The 14,351-nt window shown below is 40.0% G+C and overlaps 1 protein-coding gene across 2 annotated transcripts in view; it reads left to right on the forward strand.

Moving 5' to 3' along the window:
• SLC25A13 (solute carrier family 25 member 13) overlaps positions 1-14,351 on the forward strand; it is a 138,941-nt gene that overhangs the window by 64,886 nt on the left and 59,704 nt on the right. For both annotated transcript variants that reach the window (XM_075922333.1, XM_025180350.2), the window contains one exon: positions 10,922-11,061. In XM_075922333.1, coding sequence (XP_075778448.1) covers positions 10,922-11,061 — 140 coding nt within the window. The remainder of the gene's footprint in view (positions 1-10,921; positions 11,062-14,351) is intronic.

A 14,351-nucleotide genomic window follows, 5' to 3' on the forward strand; every position in this document is an offset into this window, starting at 1 on the left:
AACTCATGTTTTCTAGGCCTTTAATCATTTTTGTTGCTCTTCTTTGTATCTTCTATTTCTCCACATCTTTCTTGAAATGCGGTGCCCAGAACTGGACACAATAGTCAACTGAGGCCTAATCAGTGCAGAGTAGAGCAGAAGAATGACTTTTCATGTCTTGCTCACAACACTCCTGTTAATCCCAGAATCATGTTTGCTTTTTTTTTGCAACAGTGTCACACTGTTGACTCATATTTAGCTTGTGGTCCACTGTGACCCCTAGCTTCCTTTTTGCAATACTCTTTCCTAGACAGCCGCTTCCTATTCTGTATGTGTGAAACTGATTGTTCCTTCCTAAGTGGAGTGCTTTACATTTATCCTTATTAAACTTCATCCTATTTACCTCAGACCAATTCTCTAGTTTGTCTGTATCATTTTGAATTCTGACCCTATCCTCCAAAGTACTTGCAACCCCTCCCAGCTTGGTATCTTCTGCAAACTTAATCATCTTCAAGTGTCCTCTCTATGCCATCATCTAAATCATCGATGAAGATATTGAGTACAACTGGTCCTAAAACAGACCCCTGCGGAACAGCACTTGTTATGCCCTTCCAGCATGACTGTGAACCATTAATAATTACTCTCTGAGAATGGTTATCCAGCCAGTTATGCACACACCTTATAGTATCCACACTCCAATTCAAGATCACATATTATGCCACACGACTCACTAAATATAACCACAGAAACTACACATAGTTTATGGACTTAATTAAGGATTTCCCAGGGGACAAAAGACAGCCATCGTCACAGAGGAACCCGCGATTGCACATGCCGCACTCCAAGCACCTCTCAGTAGCACAGATGCAGCTGCTTGAGCCACAGTTATCATGATAATCCTGAGTCAGGTATTCTGGTGGAACTCCATCATGTTCCCCTGAGAGATCCAGCACACAGTAGAAGATCTCCCTTTCAACACCAAGAGACAGTTTGCGATGATGACCAGCGAGGTGCTTCATTCACTGAAGGACTCTCCAGCCACTCTGCAATCCCGGGACATACAGACACCTGCCACAACAAGATGCCAGTTTAGATACCAAACATACTGGAGAAGCAGGTACCCATATTACTCTCAACACCAGAGATCATATGACCAACAACATTGACACAGGCCACAGCATCCTAGATCACTATCAAACTCGTTGCCTCAACCCTCACCATCTAATAAGCAGATTTGAAGGTTTGGTCGGGGGTCTGCTGCAGAAATTTGTAGGCGAAGATGCAGGGGCACATTAGTGCCTGGAGTAGAGCACCTGTGGGGATACTCATCTCAAATAATCTGTTATTTCACAGGTGAGCAACCTTCAGTTTTGGTTATAAGTGTTCTGTAACTAGGCACGTATTCATAAAAATGTGTAAGTTAAACAAAACATGTAGATGCAGCTTAAAGCTGTTAAATAAGAACTCTTTTCATGACTGTGTTTTACTGAGCCTTTTGGAGTCTTTAACACCAACAAATTTAAAATTCCCTAGTGACTGGAAGTTTAGCATCATCTTTCTTTATAAATAAATATAAAGTGTTCTACTCTAGAAAAGCATCTTCTTACTTAATCAGTTTGCTCCCTGTTCACAATCATTCTTATTAGGCTGCTTTAGGGCAAATTGGAATCCCTGTACGATTTCTTCATGTGCACCAATACAGATTACTGGCATTTAGGTCTGTACAGGCCCAATGGAGTTTGCACAGGGCATACTGTAGCATCCAGAAACTTTATAATGGAAGGAGCTAGAAGACAAGGAAAGGCACAGCTTGTCTGAAATCCTAGCTGGATTTTGCAGAGCTGATGGCTATAAAAAGATTCTCTTTTTATTAAACCAGTTAATTATTTGTATTAGAGTAGTGTCTGGGAACTCAAGAGGTCAGAGCTCCATTACACTAGTGGGGAACAAACATTTCACTGCTCCAGACAGGATAAAAGACACAATTAGGTTAAAGATGGGAGGATGAAAATACAAACAGAATTGAGCAGAAAAGCAGACGTCTTAGCTTGCATTTATCTGGTTAATCTGGAAATTACGGAGACACAAATGTGGATACGTCTGATAATTTTGTGTGAATGGAATTTAAAATAAATTGTACAGCTGTTCTTAAGCTGTATGCAGGCCTGATTACAGCAATCCTGGGCTCCCCAGGGCAGAATAGTCAATGCCACCTCCCTCTCCCTCACACACATGCATAAGAGTTGCCCATGCAGATGTAGACCACCTGTCATTTGGGCGGTGCTGCATCCGTTCTGGCTGGTGCCCAATGAGATACCAGCTGTGCTGCTGGGCATGCTTTTCTGGCACCTGAAAGGGTTGCCAACTGGGTTGCCAACCCTGATAGGGTTGCCAACTGTCTAAACATGTAAACCCAAAGACCTTTGCCCTGCTACTTCCATGAGGCTATATTCATGTCCTGCCCCTCCTCAGAGGTCCTGCTCATTCCACTGCTTACTCTTACTTTCACTAGACTAAGGTAGGGAGTTGGGGTGTATGGTGCGGGCTCTGGGAGGGAGTTTAGACATAGGGGTTGGACTGCAAGATGGGATGTGGGCTCTGAGAGAGTTTCGGTGTGGGGTTAGGCTAGGGGAGGGGATACAGGAGGAGGTCAAGGATTTGGCTTTGAGGGGGAGCTCAGGTGTGGGCTTCAGGCTCTAGGATGGGGCAGGTGTTAGGACTCGGGGGTGGGGAGGCTTAGGGGACAGTGCTTACCTTGGGCAGCCCTGGAAGTGACCAGCTCACTCCTCTGGCAGTGGCTCCTAAGTGGAGAGAGGAGAGGACGGCCTCCATGTGCCACCACCCCACAGTTTCTATTGACTGCAATTCCTGGCCAATAGGAGCTGCGGAGTCAGCATTCAGAGTGGGGTCCGTATGCAGCAACAACCCCCACCCCACGGGCCACAGGACATCCTGGCTTCTTTAGGAGCAATATGGAAGAGGAGGGTGAGCAAGAAGTTTGCCTTAGTTTCTTTGTGCTGCGGCAGCAGCAGATGGGGCCCTTTTAAATCACTGGGCCCCTGGGCAATTGTTCCTTTTTGCCCCTCCTCTCCCCACTGGCAGGCCTGGCTGCATGCTTTTTTAAATTATTCCTTCTGTCTGTCTAATGACTACTATGTCTTTTCTATAATAAAAGCCGGGGGTGCTGTTACTCTAGCATTGGATTTGGGCTTTTAGTTTTTGCTCTTTAAAGTCCATGTAGCGCTGCTGAGCTGGACTAAGAGTCAAAAGTCCTGATTATAGAACTCTTAATAAAAGAAGAAAACCAAACAGGTGCTGAGAGCCATGGCTTCTCCATGTCACTGAGTCTGACGGAAAGAGACCACCTTTAATACAAGAATCTTGGCTGTGATTCATTTTGCTCTTCTGCTAAGACTGCCAGCAAGAATGCTAGAGAGGCAAGGTGGGTGAAGTAATATCCTTTATTGGGCCAGCATCTATTAATAGGAGAGACAAGGTTTCAAGCTTAGACAGACCTGAAGAATGGCTTGGTATAAGATTGAATGTATGTGTGTCTCCAACAGAAGTTGGTTTAACAGATATTGCTTCACTCACCCATCTCTGATATCCTGTGACCAACATAGCTACATTAGCACTGTGGACATCAAGAATGCTGACACTGTGGTAACTGCTGTCATGATACAGACCCTCTCTGCCTAGAATTCAGTTAAACCTACCAATTCATTTTACATAGGCTACCAAGCAATCATCCAAAGCAGTGACTTGTGCTTTCCATCAGTGTGATCCAAATGTTAATGTATTATCTAGAGGTGAAAGGCTTCAAAACCCATTACCAAGTCATTCACCTTTTGATTTACTTACAACTGTTACAATTTTTTAAATGATCAGGTTGCCAACAATGGAAAATCAGTTCCCGCTTATGAACAATAAGTGTTAAACAACTGAATGCAGATGCAACCAAGATTGGCATGTCTGTGTTGTGGGATATCTTGTCAAAGATCAGTAAAACTGCACAGAAGTCTTTCCAGTTCAGTGGGTCAAAAATCCACTTTTTATGAAAGGGTAAATGTGGATTTGTGCGATTGACTATAATGGCTCCAATTTTGAAAGCTACAAGTAACAGAGCACTTCCAGTTGGTGGGATAATTTGAGAATACCACATGCTCAACTGGCTAAAATATTGTGCTTTCTGCTACTACTTCACGGTACTTAAAAAGAGTAAAAAAGTGTGGGGAAGGGAGTATGAAGCCAATTTGAGAGTAAACCATAACCATATAAAATTACTCTTTTGGTTAACTGTGAGCTGAAAGTTAGCCGTCCATTATATTTATATGATGGGGCAGTTTGTGAAACAACCAGAACTTCCCCCACCTGAACGCACTTGTGTGGTAGTAACAGTCATGGACGCTTTAGCTTTAATTTTGTTCCATCCTTTTAAAAGTTGTACTGGATTGCATTCTAGAAGTTAAATGCTGTAACAGACTCTTAGAGCAGTGGAACATTTTGCTATTATGAATTTTAATATGTAGTTTCAGATAGCAAAATATATTTACACACACTGTGTGTACTTTTTAAATTGGAGAATCAGCTGTTACGTAGTAGTTAATGACTATTTTTTTCCAACAGTTGGAATGCAGGACCAGATTTGATAAGCTGATAAAAGAAAACAAAACTGAGAACATGTTGGAAGTGCTCAGAATGAAAATTGCAGTTTAGGTAGGTTTGGGATAGATAGTTAGACATTTTAATTGAATTTAAATAGTTTTATACTAATGCAGCACTGTTGTGGAAGTATGTTTTTGTGGTGCATCTAAAATTGAAGTATTTAAGTGGGGAGGGGGATGTATGCTAATGCTTTTTCAAGAAAGTGATTTTTTGTTATATCAGACTAAGCAAAACAGCTGTTAAAGAAATAGAATTTACAAATCTGCACCAAAGAAGAAATATAACAAATTAAGTTGCTTCAGAATAATTTCTGTGAGTTAGTAGTATGCATTTTGTCACTTTTGTTGGTGTTTTGTATTTACTAGCTACTAGGGAATGATTCTCTGAATTCTGAAACAAGTTTGTGTTCTGGACTACCACCACAAAATTAGATGCACCAATCAAGTGAAACTGTTGACTTACCTGGACTCTGAGGGTATGCCCTCACTGCAGAGTTAATCCAGGCTGAGTTTTAGACAAGCCCTATCTACGTTCCCTACACAAATCCCTTAACTTGTATTTCGTATGTGCTTTGAATCCTGGCTGGATTGCCTGGAGGCATTAGTCAGAGTTCAGGTTTGCTTTAAGATTTTTCTTTCCTTGTTGCATATCATCAGAACTAATAGAGATGCTGTTATCAACAGAGATTCTAGAGACTAGATGATGCCTTTTTTTCCCCTTGTGAAAAGTAAATCTGAATTGAAGGGCTTAGCTACACATAAGTTTTACATGTTTAAATTAGTGGTGCAAATGGCTGTATAGATGCTATCAGTTCACACTTAACGTATGTGGCTTTAGTTTGCATTTGTAAATCTACAGGCAAACTTGCTTCAGAATACGTAAATCAGTTTTAAATCCCCACCTTCTGTTAATTCAGTTCAAGTTTGTGTGACAAATACACTCTCTTGTTTTGGAATAATTGTCCTATTTTGATCAGACTTAAGCAAAATAAAATAGGCTGCTTTTAGTCCAGAATAAGCTACCAAATGTAGACTTGCACCTAAATGACACAACAGGGATGAATTAAAATCAGTTCAGTTACTTTGGTGTGAGATTGAGTAGGTCAGCCCCATTTTATGGCTGCAAGATTAAACTAACAAATAAAGTTTAAAGACAGATTATGTTCCCTCAGAAGAGGACATCTTTAGTTAAATTGTACAACTTTGCATGTAGAGTGGAGATACGGTAATAGCTCAAGTAAATGCAATTTTCTATTTTGTGGCCCAACATTTCTTTCCAGTCATGTTTTGCAGCTCCCATTATCTTCAGTTGTCTGCCCTCTGTTGTTACCATACTAGCTACAGTTTTCACAGGTTCAACAAACAAAGGCATAGTTTGAAGACAATGGGGGGCTGGACATGTGTAACTGAAAATTGATTTGGGCTTGCACATATCTTATTGGTGATGTGTAAGAAGGAAATAATTTAGCATGATTTCTGGATCCCAAATTGCGAGAGAGATTGTGGTCTATCTTGAAGACTGACTTAAGTAAGGGAATATAAGGCACTCCCTAGCGCTGGTGTACTGTACTGCTGCATCCAGCTTGAGTAGGAGAAGGAATGTTGTGGTTATGGGGACCCCGATGAGATTGTGGAATGATTAGGAGGCCAGAGGAGTGGGTTTGAGAGAGTTGTTTTGTGATGAGACCTGCATCATCAGAATCAAGCTCTCCACAGACCCACCAACTCAAATAGATGCCTGACCTTGCCATAACAATAGATGCAAAACTTTCAGACCTATCTCCACTGCTGTCCTCCCCACAAGACGTATTTCAGGATCCACGAGTTCTATTCATGCCTATCTCAAAATGCAGTAGTACCTCATTCAGTGCACTAAATGACACAATAGGGGAGCTATGTGGGTGAAACCAGACAGTCTTTGCTCTCAAATGATCTCACATGAAAAATTGATGAAAGACAAAAACACCACATCACCCATGAGCAAAGACTTTTCAGAAAACTCCATATATGATTTCTTAGCTCTCAGCTTCAGAGGAAATCTGCACAACATCTTCAAAAGATGAGCTTAGAAGCTTAAATTCATAACTTTGCTGGACACTAAAAATCATGCTCTTAATAAAAAATTCTAGATTTATGGCTTATTACAACAGTGTGTACCCACTAAATCCCCTTTTTGTCTTATGACTGCAAAAATATTAAAGGGCCATCTCATCTTGAAGAAGAGCTCTTTGTAGCTTGAAAGCTTGTCTCTTTCAGCAACAGAAGTTGATTCAATAAAAGGTATGAACGCCCCACCATCTGGGAATGCAAATAATGCACTGCCCTTTGTCTGGGTAGATCATAACTAAGACAATTCAGTTGTGCGTAGAGCTGGCTCTAGGAAAAGCAACATTTGACTTCTGAACTGAGTAAACTTGACATGAGCACAGACACTCAAAAGTGGAGACTCATGATGTCAACTCCATGCCTTATAAACATTTGATAGACCACAGTATTTTCTCCTACAATACATTTATCCAGTCTCTTCTCCTCTAACCATAGAGACGTTTATCCAGTCTCTATGGTTAGAGGAGAAGGCCATGGTGTTCAAGCCATATCTATACTAATACTTTCGTTGGTCCCAAGTGCGAAAAACTCCCACAGCTGACCTACATAAGTTTAACCACCAAAAGCATCAGTGAGGATAGTGCTGCGACAACAGAAGATACTCTCCTGACAGTTACTGCTGCTGATTGGGAGTGGCTTAATTATGCCAGTGGGAGAGTTCTCTCCCTTTGATGTACAGCTACTGCACAAGATACTTTACAGCGGCACAACTGCAGCCTAACAGCTGTGTCACTGTAGTGTAAACAGAGCTTTAGTAACTGCTTATTTTAAGTTATAATAGTGTATATACTAAAATGCTTTTCTATAGAACAAAGGTATTTGAAATTAAGTTTTCAATGCTATGCTTTTTTAAACAGAGGAATGTCCAAAGGTCATCCGTATACTTGATGATGAAGTACACCTGGGTGTGCTCTTTCTCTCTCTCACAATTCCTTGTGTACCTCTCAAGCTGTTTTACAATAACTTTATTTTAGGCATCATCTGGACCAGTTTTAGAATGATCATTGATGATCTGATCCAAAGCTTGTTAGAGCCAATGGGGAGAACCCTACTGATCTTAGGATCAGGCATTGCCTGAGGGCTAGATTATGGATCCTGTACTGTGTTGGAGACTAGTAGTATCAAGTCAATGGAACTACACTTGTGCATAGCTGCTGACCAGTGTAATAAGCTCATCTGGAATGTAGCCCAAGTGACTAAAGAATACATGCATGGTGACATTACCAAGGTCAGTTAAGTTATGTCTGCTTGTTTCCAAGTATTTGGCCAGGAAACTTTGAAATGCTCAGCTATCATTAACTAAATATAATTCAGCATAAAAGTATCCTTTACTGTTTTAAATGTTGCCTGCACAGACTGGAGAGGGCTTACCTATGCTCAGCGTAATAATCTTGACTGTACGAATCTAAGGTCCAGCTATAATGCTGTTATTTTCCTTTTCAGGTTACTATAAAAAGGTCCTTGTTAAAAAGAGTTGAGAAGGCAATTTTAGTATTGGTGCATGGTATGAAACTGCACCCATTTATCTCACTATACCATTTATTTTACAAATTCTCCAGTTTCTTTTGTTCTCTTCTTAACAGAAGATAGACATGCTTTTCACATAGGTCTTTTTTTTTTTTTTTAAACACCCAAATAATCAGGATGGACTCTTTCCTTTTTGTCAATTCAAGGTTTCTTTTAAGGGGCCTAATGTACATATGTAAAAGATACCCCAAAGTGACAATTTTGCTGGAACAATATAGATCAGTGATGGGCAACCTGAGCTAGTGAGTGGGCACATGAGTGGCCCTCCTTCATCTGTGAGCCACAAGATTGACATAAGCAAGGCGGTCTCCCAGAATAGGGTAGTTTTGCTAACTGTGCTTGTATACCTGGGATTTGCAGTGTGCGCTGGTTGAATTGTAGCAGCTCTTGAGATGCAGAGAGAGCACATCTCTCTCACAGTCAATGTTGTGTGCAATCTGCACACTTCATGTGCCTTTGCTTTAATTGTGTGTCGCTTGAGTAATACTGCTAGGGAAAAAACCGTATGGAGGGAAATCAGTGGAATCTTGCCACCCTGCACGTGGACAACAGTAAACAAAATGTCTCGCAGGCCACACACAGAACCCCGATGGGCTGCAGGTTGCCCACCACTGATATAGATGAAATTTGTTATCAAGAGGGCATAAACATGCTTTTTTAATTCACCTTTTTTGGTATTTTGTTTGTCTGCTTTGGTGTAGTATGTAGTAGGGATCGAAGAGACTAGTCAACTACCCGGTAGTTGAGTCACTACTTGACCAGTCACTCCCCTCCCCCTTTGCTGCCTCTGTATCAGAGGCAGCAAGGGGGGATGAAGCAGGGGCTGGTGCTGGGGGGAGCTGGCTTAAAAGCCGGTTCCACCTAGCATCGTCTCAGTGGGAGGAGTGGGGAATGGCGCCCACTTGCGCTAGGTCTGACTGCTGCACCTCAGCCTTTTAAACGTAGCAAGAGTGCACCTCCCCGCATTAACTAATTGAGTAGTCAATGGAAAATCCATTGACTATTCAATTAGGTGATTAGTTGAAATTTAACTTCCTTAGTGTGTAGAATGTTGCCTTAAGGTTTGAAGTAAAGGATTTTAAAAGTGATCACCTTCTGTTGTAACGCTGGATTTAGAAGACAAGGGAAGAGTACATTTCGAACTGAGGAACAGCTCAGAGTGAGTTGTAGTAAGTGTTTTGGTACCTTCTGACAGTTAAATCACAGGCCAAACTATTGTAAATTTGTTCATGGAGCGTGAACGGTCTTAGTATCTGAATCCGACAGTAAGACTACAAATGTCGCGAATCAGTGAAGTTGTTCTAAATGAGTGAGTGATGAGTGTAGTGAAGGAAAAAGGAAAAATTTAACATCCAGTCCACTGAACAATAGGAGCTTGTGAACCATGAATAGTGATGAGAAGCAAGTATATGGTATGTGTAAAAAGTCTTGGACAAAGGAGGGGGACACCATGTCTCATACCATCAAGTAGTCAATAAAAGCACAGTAGGCATTCTTCCAGTCAGCTAACTGCACCATATAATTCAACATGCATGCTGTCAGAAAAAAGCACCTGGTGTTTAGTTGCATCATCTTTTCGAAATGCTGAAGTATTAGCTCACTGCCTGTTGTACTAAACAGGTAAACAAATATAAAAGTTTGTTGAGGCATTACCTCAAGTCTAACTAAACTATAATAAGAAATTATATTTACCTCTCCTGCTTCAGTATTTTGTCTTTTTGGATGAATATTTGTGTTTATCTGAATCCACAAGTGGTACAGGTATATACATACAATTTCTGTAAATGCAAGTGAGTAATAGGACAAAATATTAGGGAATATGTATCTTAATTTTGATATTGTTTTCCTCAGAATACATTTGTTAAAAGTATTTCAATTCCTGTACTATAAGTTGTGTGCAATACATATAATTAGGAAGTATACTTTCAGACTTGAAATAACATTCTTTTTTACACACACACACACACACACACACACACACACACACACACACACACACACACACACACACACACACACTTTTTGTCATTTTCTTGAGTTGAGGTGGTTCTTAGGCCATAAAAAAGTAGATGCTTCTTCGTTAGGGGGAGGTGGGTGTATTCTTTCTTCTAGTTAGCTAACACGTTAGGTAAACTCCTTACATTTTCTAAAAGTTTTCTTCATCTATGTTTGATTTCTAATAAACTGATTTCATAGTGGTAAGGAATTCACCTGATAGTTTGAGTTTGTAGGATCAAGTCCTAGGCAAATACTTCGTGGTCAGATTAATAGTTTTTATACGAAACCAGAGATTTCAAAAGTTAAGGTTTGCTTTTATACATATATTTTCTGGTGAACAGAACTAGCTGGCCACTAAAATTGACCTTGAAATATCATTATTTTTGTAACTTGTTTCCTTGAAAGTAGAAGACTGAATACTACTACTCTTATGAAGTACTTGAAAATGGAGTGTTCTTTGTAAACATAGATAGATTTTTTTTCTAGTTTTATGATTTTGCTAATCCAAAAACATCCAACCTTGCTACTATGTTTTAGGGTAATCTCTTATGTGAACAATATTGTTTTTCTATTAGTTAGAAAAAATTGGAACTAATTTTCTCTATGAGACTCCTTTTTTAATCAGATTTCTTTTTCTCCTTTTCTAGAGGATGTTAAACAAGTTTTTGGCCAGACCACAATTCATCAGCACATTCCGTTTAACTGGAATTCAGAGTTTGTACAGCTGCATTTTGGAAAAGATCGAAAAAGACGCCTTACGTATGCGGAGTTTACCCAATTCTTACTGGTGGGTCTAGTGCAGTAAATTTTGTCATGAGTTTCACAGTTCAGGGCAACTGCACCTGTATTCCCTCTTTGTCGTCCCTTGAGTGCACCCACTCTAGGCACTTGGCTTCTCAGCTGTCACCACTCTGGGGTAGAGACCTGTGACTTGCCCCTCTGATGTGGATTTTTGCATAATTCCCTGCCTGTATAGTACAGCCTAAACAGATCAAAGTCTGTGGTTTGCTTTCACTTCAGAGGCTTATAAAAGTGTAATTACCAGCAGATAAGCCAGCCCTTTATAGGCAAGCATATTTATTCTTAAAATGGAAGCATTCCAGGCAAAATATTTTTCTTAAAAAAAAAAAAATCATGCACACATGCTCAATGCTCACCAGAAGGCATCCATCAGTCTATTGGCTCCTCAGTAGGCAAAAGTCTTAATCTTTCCCAAGAGGAATTGTTGTGTCTCAGTTGGATGAAATGTCCTGCTGGTTTGCTGAATCAGAAAGAAAGCTGTGCATCAGTTTAAAATCTACCTATTTATGCAAAAGTCCTTTCTTTGCCTGTTAGTCTCTGAAAAATCCAGTTTTAGCTAGTGTATGCGAGCCTCTGGTGGTGAGATTTCTCTGGAGGTCTTACAATTTAAGTGAATTTGTCTAATCAGATCCTCACTGTTCTTAGCTCTTCAAGCACCCTCCCTCACAGAACTGCATACCTGGCCCACAGTGAAACATAAATTCAATACGCTTACTTCAGAGAGAGAGCCAAGTTAGTCTGTAACAGGAAAAACTTAAAAAACAACAAATAGTCTAGTAGCACTTTAAAGACTGACAAAACATGTAGATGGTATCCTGAGCTTGCACTCCGGTTATCTGAATAAGTGGGTTGTGCCCACGAAAGCTCTTGATATCATCTATTGTTTTACTAGTCTTTAAAGTTCTATGAGACTATTTGTTGTTTAAGTTTTTCAGTACATTTAGAACTTCCAAAGGCTACTACAGATAATTTATTATTACTCACTGTGACGGACATGGCAATGTGCACGAATCACAAATAGTAAATTTAGTGAATACCATATTGGCAATATAGCCAACTGTGTTGTGCTTAGGCTCTTCTTAATGTTGGAAAGCTGGATTTTGTGCATTGGCAGATAAGATCGGCTTGTGCTAAAATTGTTGAATCTAATAGTCAAATTATTTGACGCTTAAATGTGGCAAGAGGTTTGTTTTAAAGTGGGTCTGGCCCACTGTTTCATGAAGGGGAATACCCAGATATTGTGACATGTAAAAACTGTAGGAGATCATTCACTAGGAAAATCCAGTATGTCAAATAATAATAATAGACATTTGTACCAAATATTGTGCACTTTGAACTGACTTTCTAAAATTGATATTAAGGAATGTTTCATTTGATTATCAAACTTCTGTCGTTACCAGATTAGTGTGATTTTAGTGGTAAAATACAGTTACTGTGTTCCTTTTGCTGCAGACTTGTTTGTTACCATTTAATAATCAGAATATAACCAACCGATACAATATTCTCTTAATTTTTGCCTGTGCTGTGTAGAGAATAAATAAAAGCTAAAAATTGATCATGCTTACTGTAAGAAAAATGAGATCCATGCGTACCTTGTTTGAATCCATTTTGAACATGCTGAGTGCCAGTAAAAATTTTTACACACAAGTTTTAAAACAGGAGCCTCTACTTCAAGACTGCAAGGCTGTATTTTTTATTTTTTTGTTTATACAGAGAAGTTAGTTCACAGTAGGAGGCGGTATAATTTTGATGAGGAATAATTAAGATAATGCTATTGAGACAAATGTTTCAATTTGACTTTGTGAAACAGAGACTAATTAACTCTTTGCCTGAAGAGGATGTAGATCATAAATGTAATCACATTGCCTTGGTTTTAATAATGACTATTGTTGCTAAATACCTAGACTAGACATGTATGCTCACATTGGTAGCTTGTAATATCCTGATTGTGTATCGTAATTCTGCTCACTATAGAGCTGCTGTTTATTCAGAGGTGTGAATTAAAACTCAAATTCTAGAAGAAAAGAAGGTGTATGGATTGATAATTGTGTGTGGAGTCTCACCTCTGAGTCTTTTTAGAGCAGATCTACCCTGTCTCTGGTAGTGATCAAGTGCCTTTTGAATTGGAAAGCTTTGATCCTCTGTGTGAAAAGGTTCCTGGGGAGCAGGTGTCTACATCACAAAAAGACAATAATGACTGACCTATGAAGTGTAGTTTAGCTGTGGTGATCCTAGGATATTAGAGCGACAAAGTATATGAGGTCATATCTTATATTGGACCAACTTCTGAAGTTAGACCAATAGCAGTTGGTCCATCTTGTCTCTATGATGACTTAATCACATTGGTACTCAGTAGATATCCTGGGCATAGAAGGAAAATGGTGCCTTGTTACTCTGATGAAGAGGGTGAGGGCATTCATTCTGCTGCAGGGTCCAAGCACTGCTTTTTGGTGGGACTGGAAAGCTTATGAGACCACTCCTATGGTGCACTTCTGAATGGGTAGAGTAGCTGTTTGGCATTATTAGAAACAGGCATCTTTTGAAAACTCTAAAATGTACTTACATAGAGAATATTAAAAAGGAAAAAAAATAGGTTCTCAATAAATTATAACCCTATGTTTTTCCATTGCTTGGCTTGTTACTGATGCTCTTCAGCCAAGGCTATTCCTGTCTCTCACCTCAGCAGGGGTGGCCCCAGACTAGCTGCCAGCAACTGGTGCCCTAGGTGAACCATGCAATCGATGCCCCCACCTCCAAACCCCTCAATGATATTGCGCCACCATTTGGTGCCCCATTTAACTTGGCGCCCTAGGCGACCGCCTAGTTCACCTATATGGACGGGCCGACCCGCCCCTGCTCACCTGCAATCCAAAAACAAACTTTTAATGGGTGTTTAATACTTCATTGCATTTCATCCTAATCACAGTATAGATAGTGCCCATGCTTTAAATTCCTGACCATGCGTTCAGATCTGCCATTTTCTCTCTTCCCTACTTCTGTATTATGTCTTCTTTTTATTTATCTCTTTGAGCTCTGTTCCTTTGAACAAATCCTGGTGGACTTCAGCCTTATGTCCTACATTGATTGCTCTTCTCATGCAAATATTCTGTCCTGCCCCTGCATCTTTTTTTCTTCAGTCTCTGTTTTTCTTACCCTGTTGTTTGCAAATATTCCTTTCTTTCCACCTTCAGTTTAGCACAGTGTATTTTGTCTGTTCCCCTTGTCTTTGCTCCTGGGCCACTCAGTGCCAAGCCCAATAATATTACTCTTTGCAAC

The sequence above is a fragment of the Pelodiscus sinensis genome, chromosome 2, assembly GCF_049634645.1.
Source record: "Pelodiscus sinensis isolate JC-2024 chromosome 2, ASM4963464v1, whole genome shotgun sequence".
NCBI classification, from domain to species: domain Eukaryota; kingdom Metazoa; phylum Chordata; order Testudines; family Trionychidae; genus Pelodiscus; species Pelodiscus sinensis.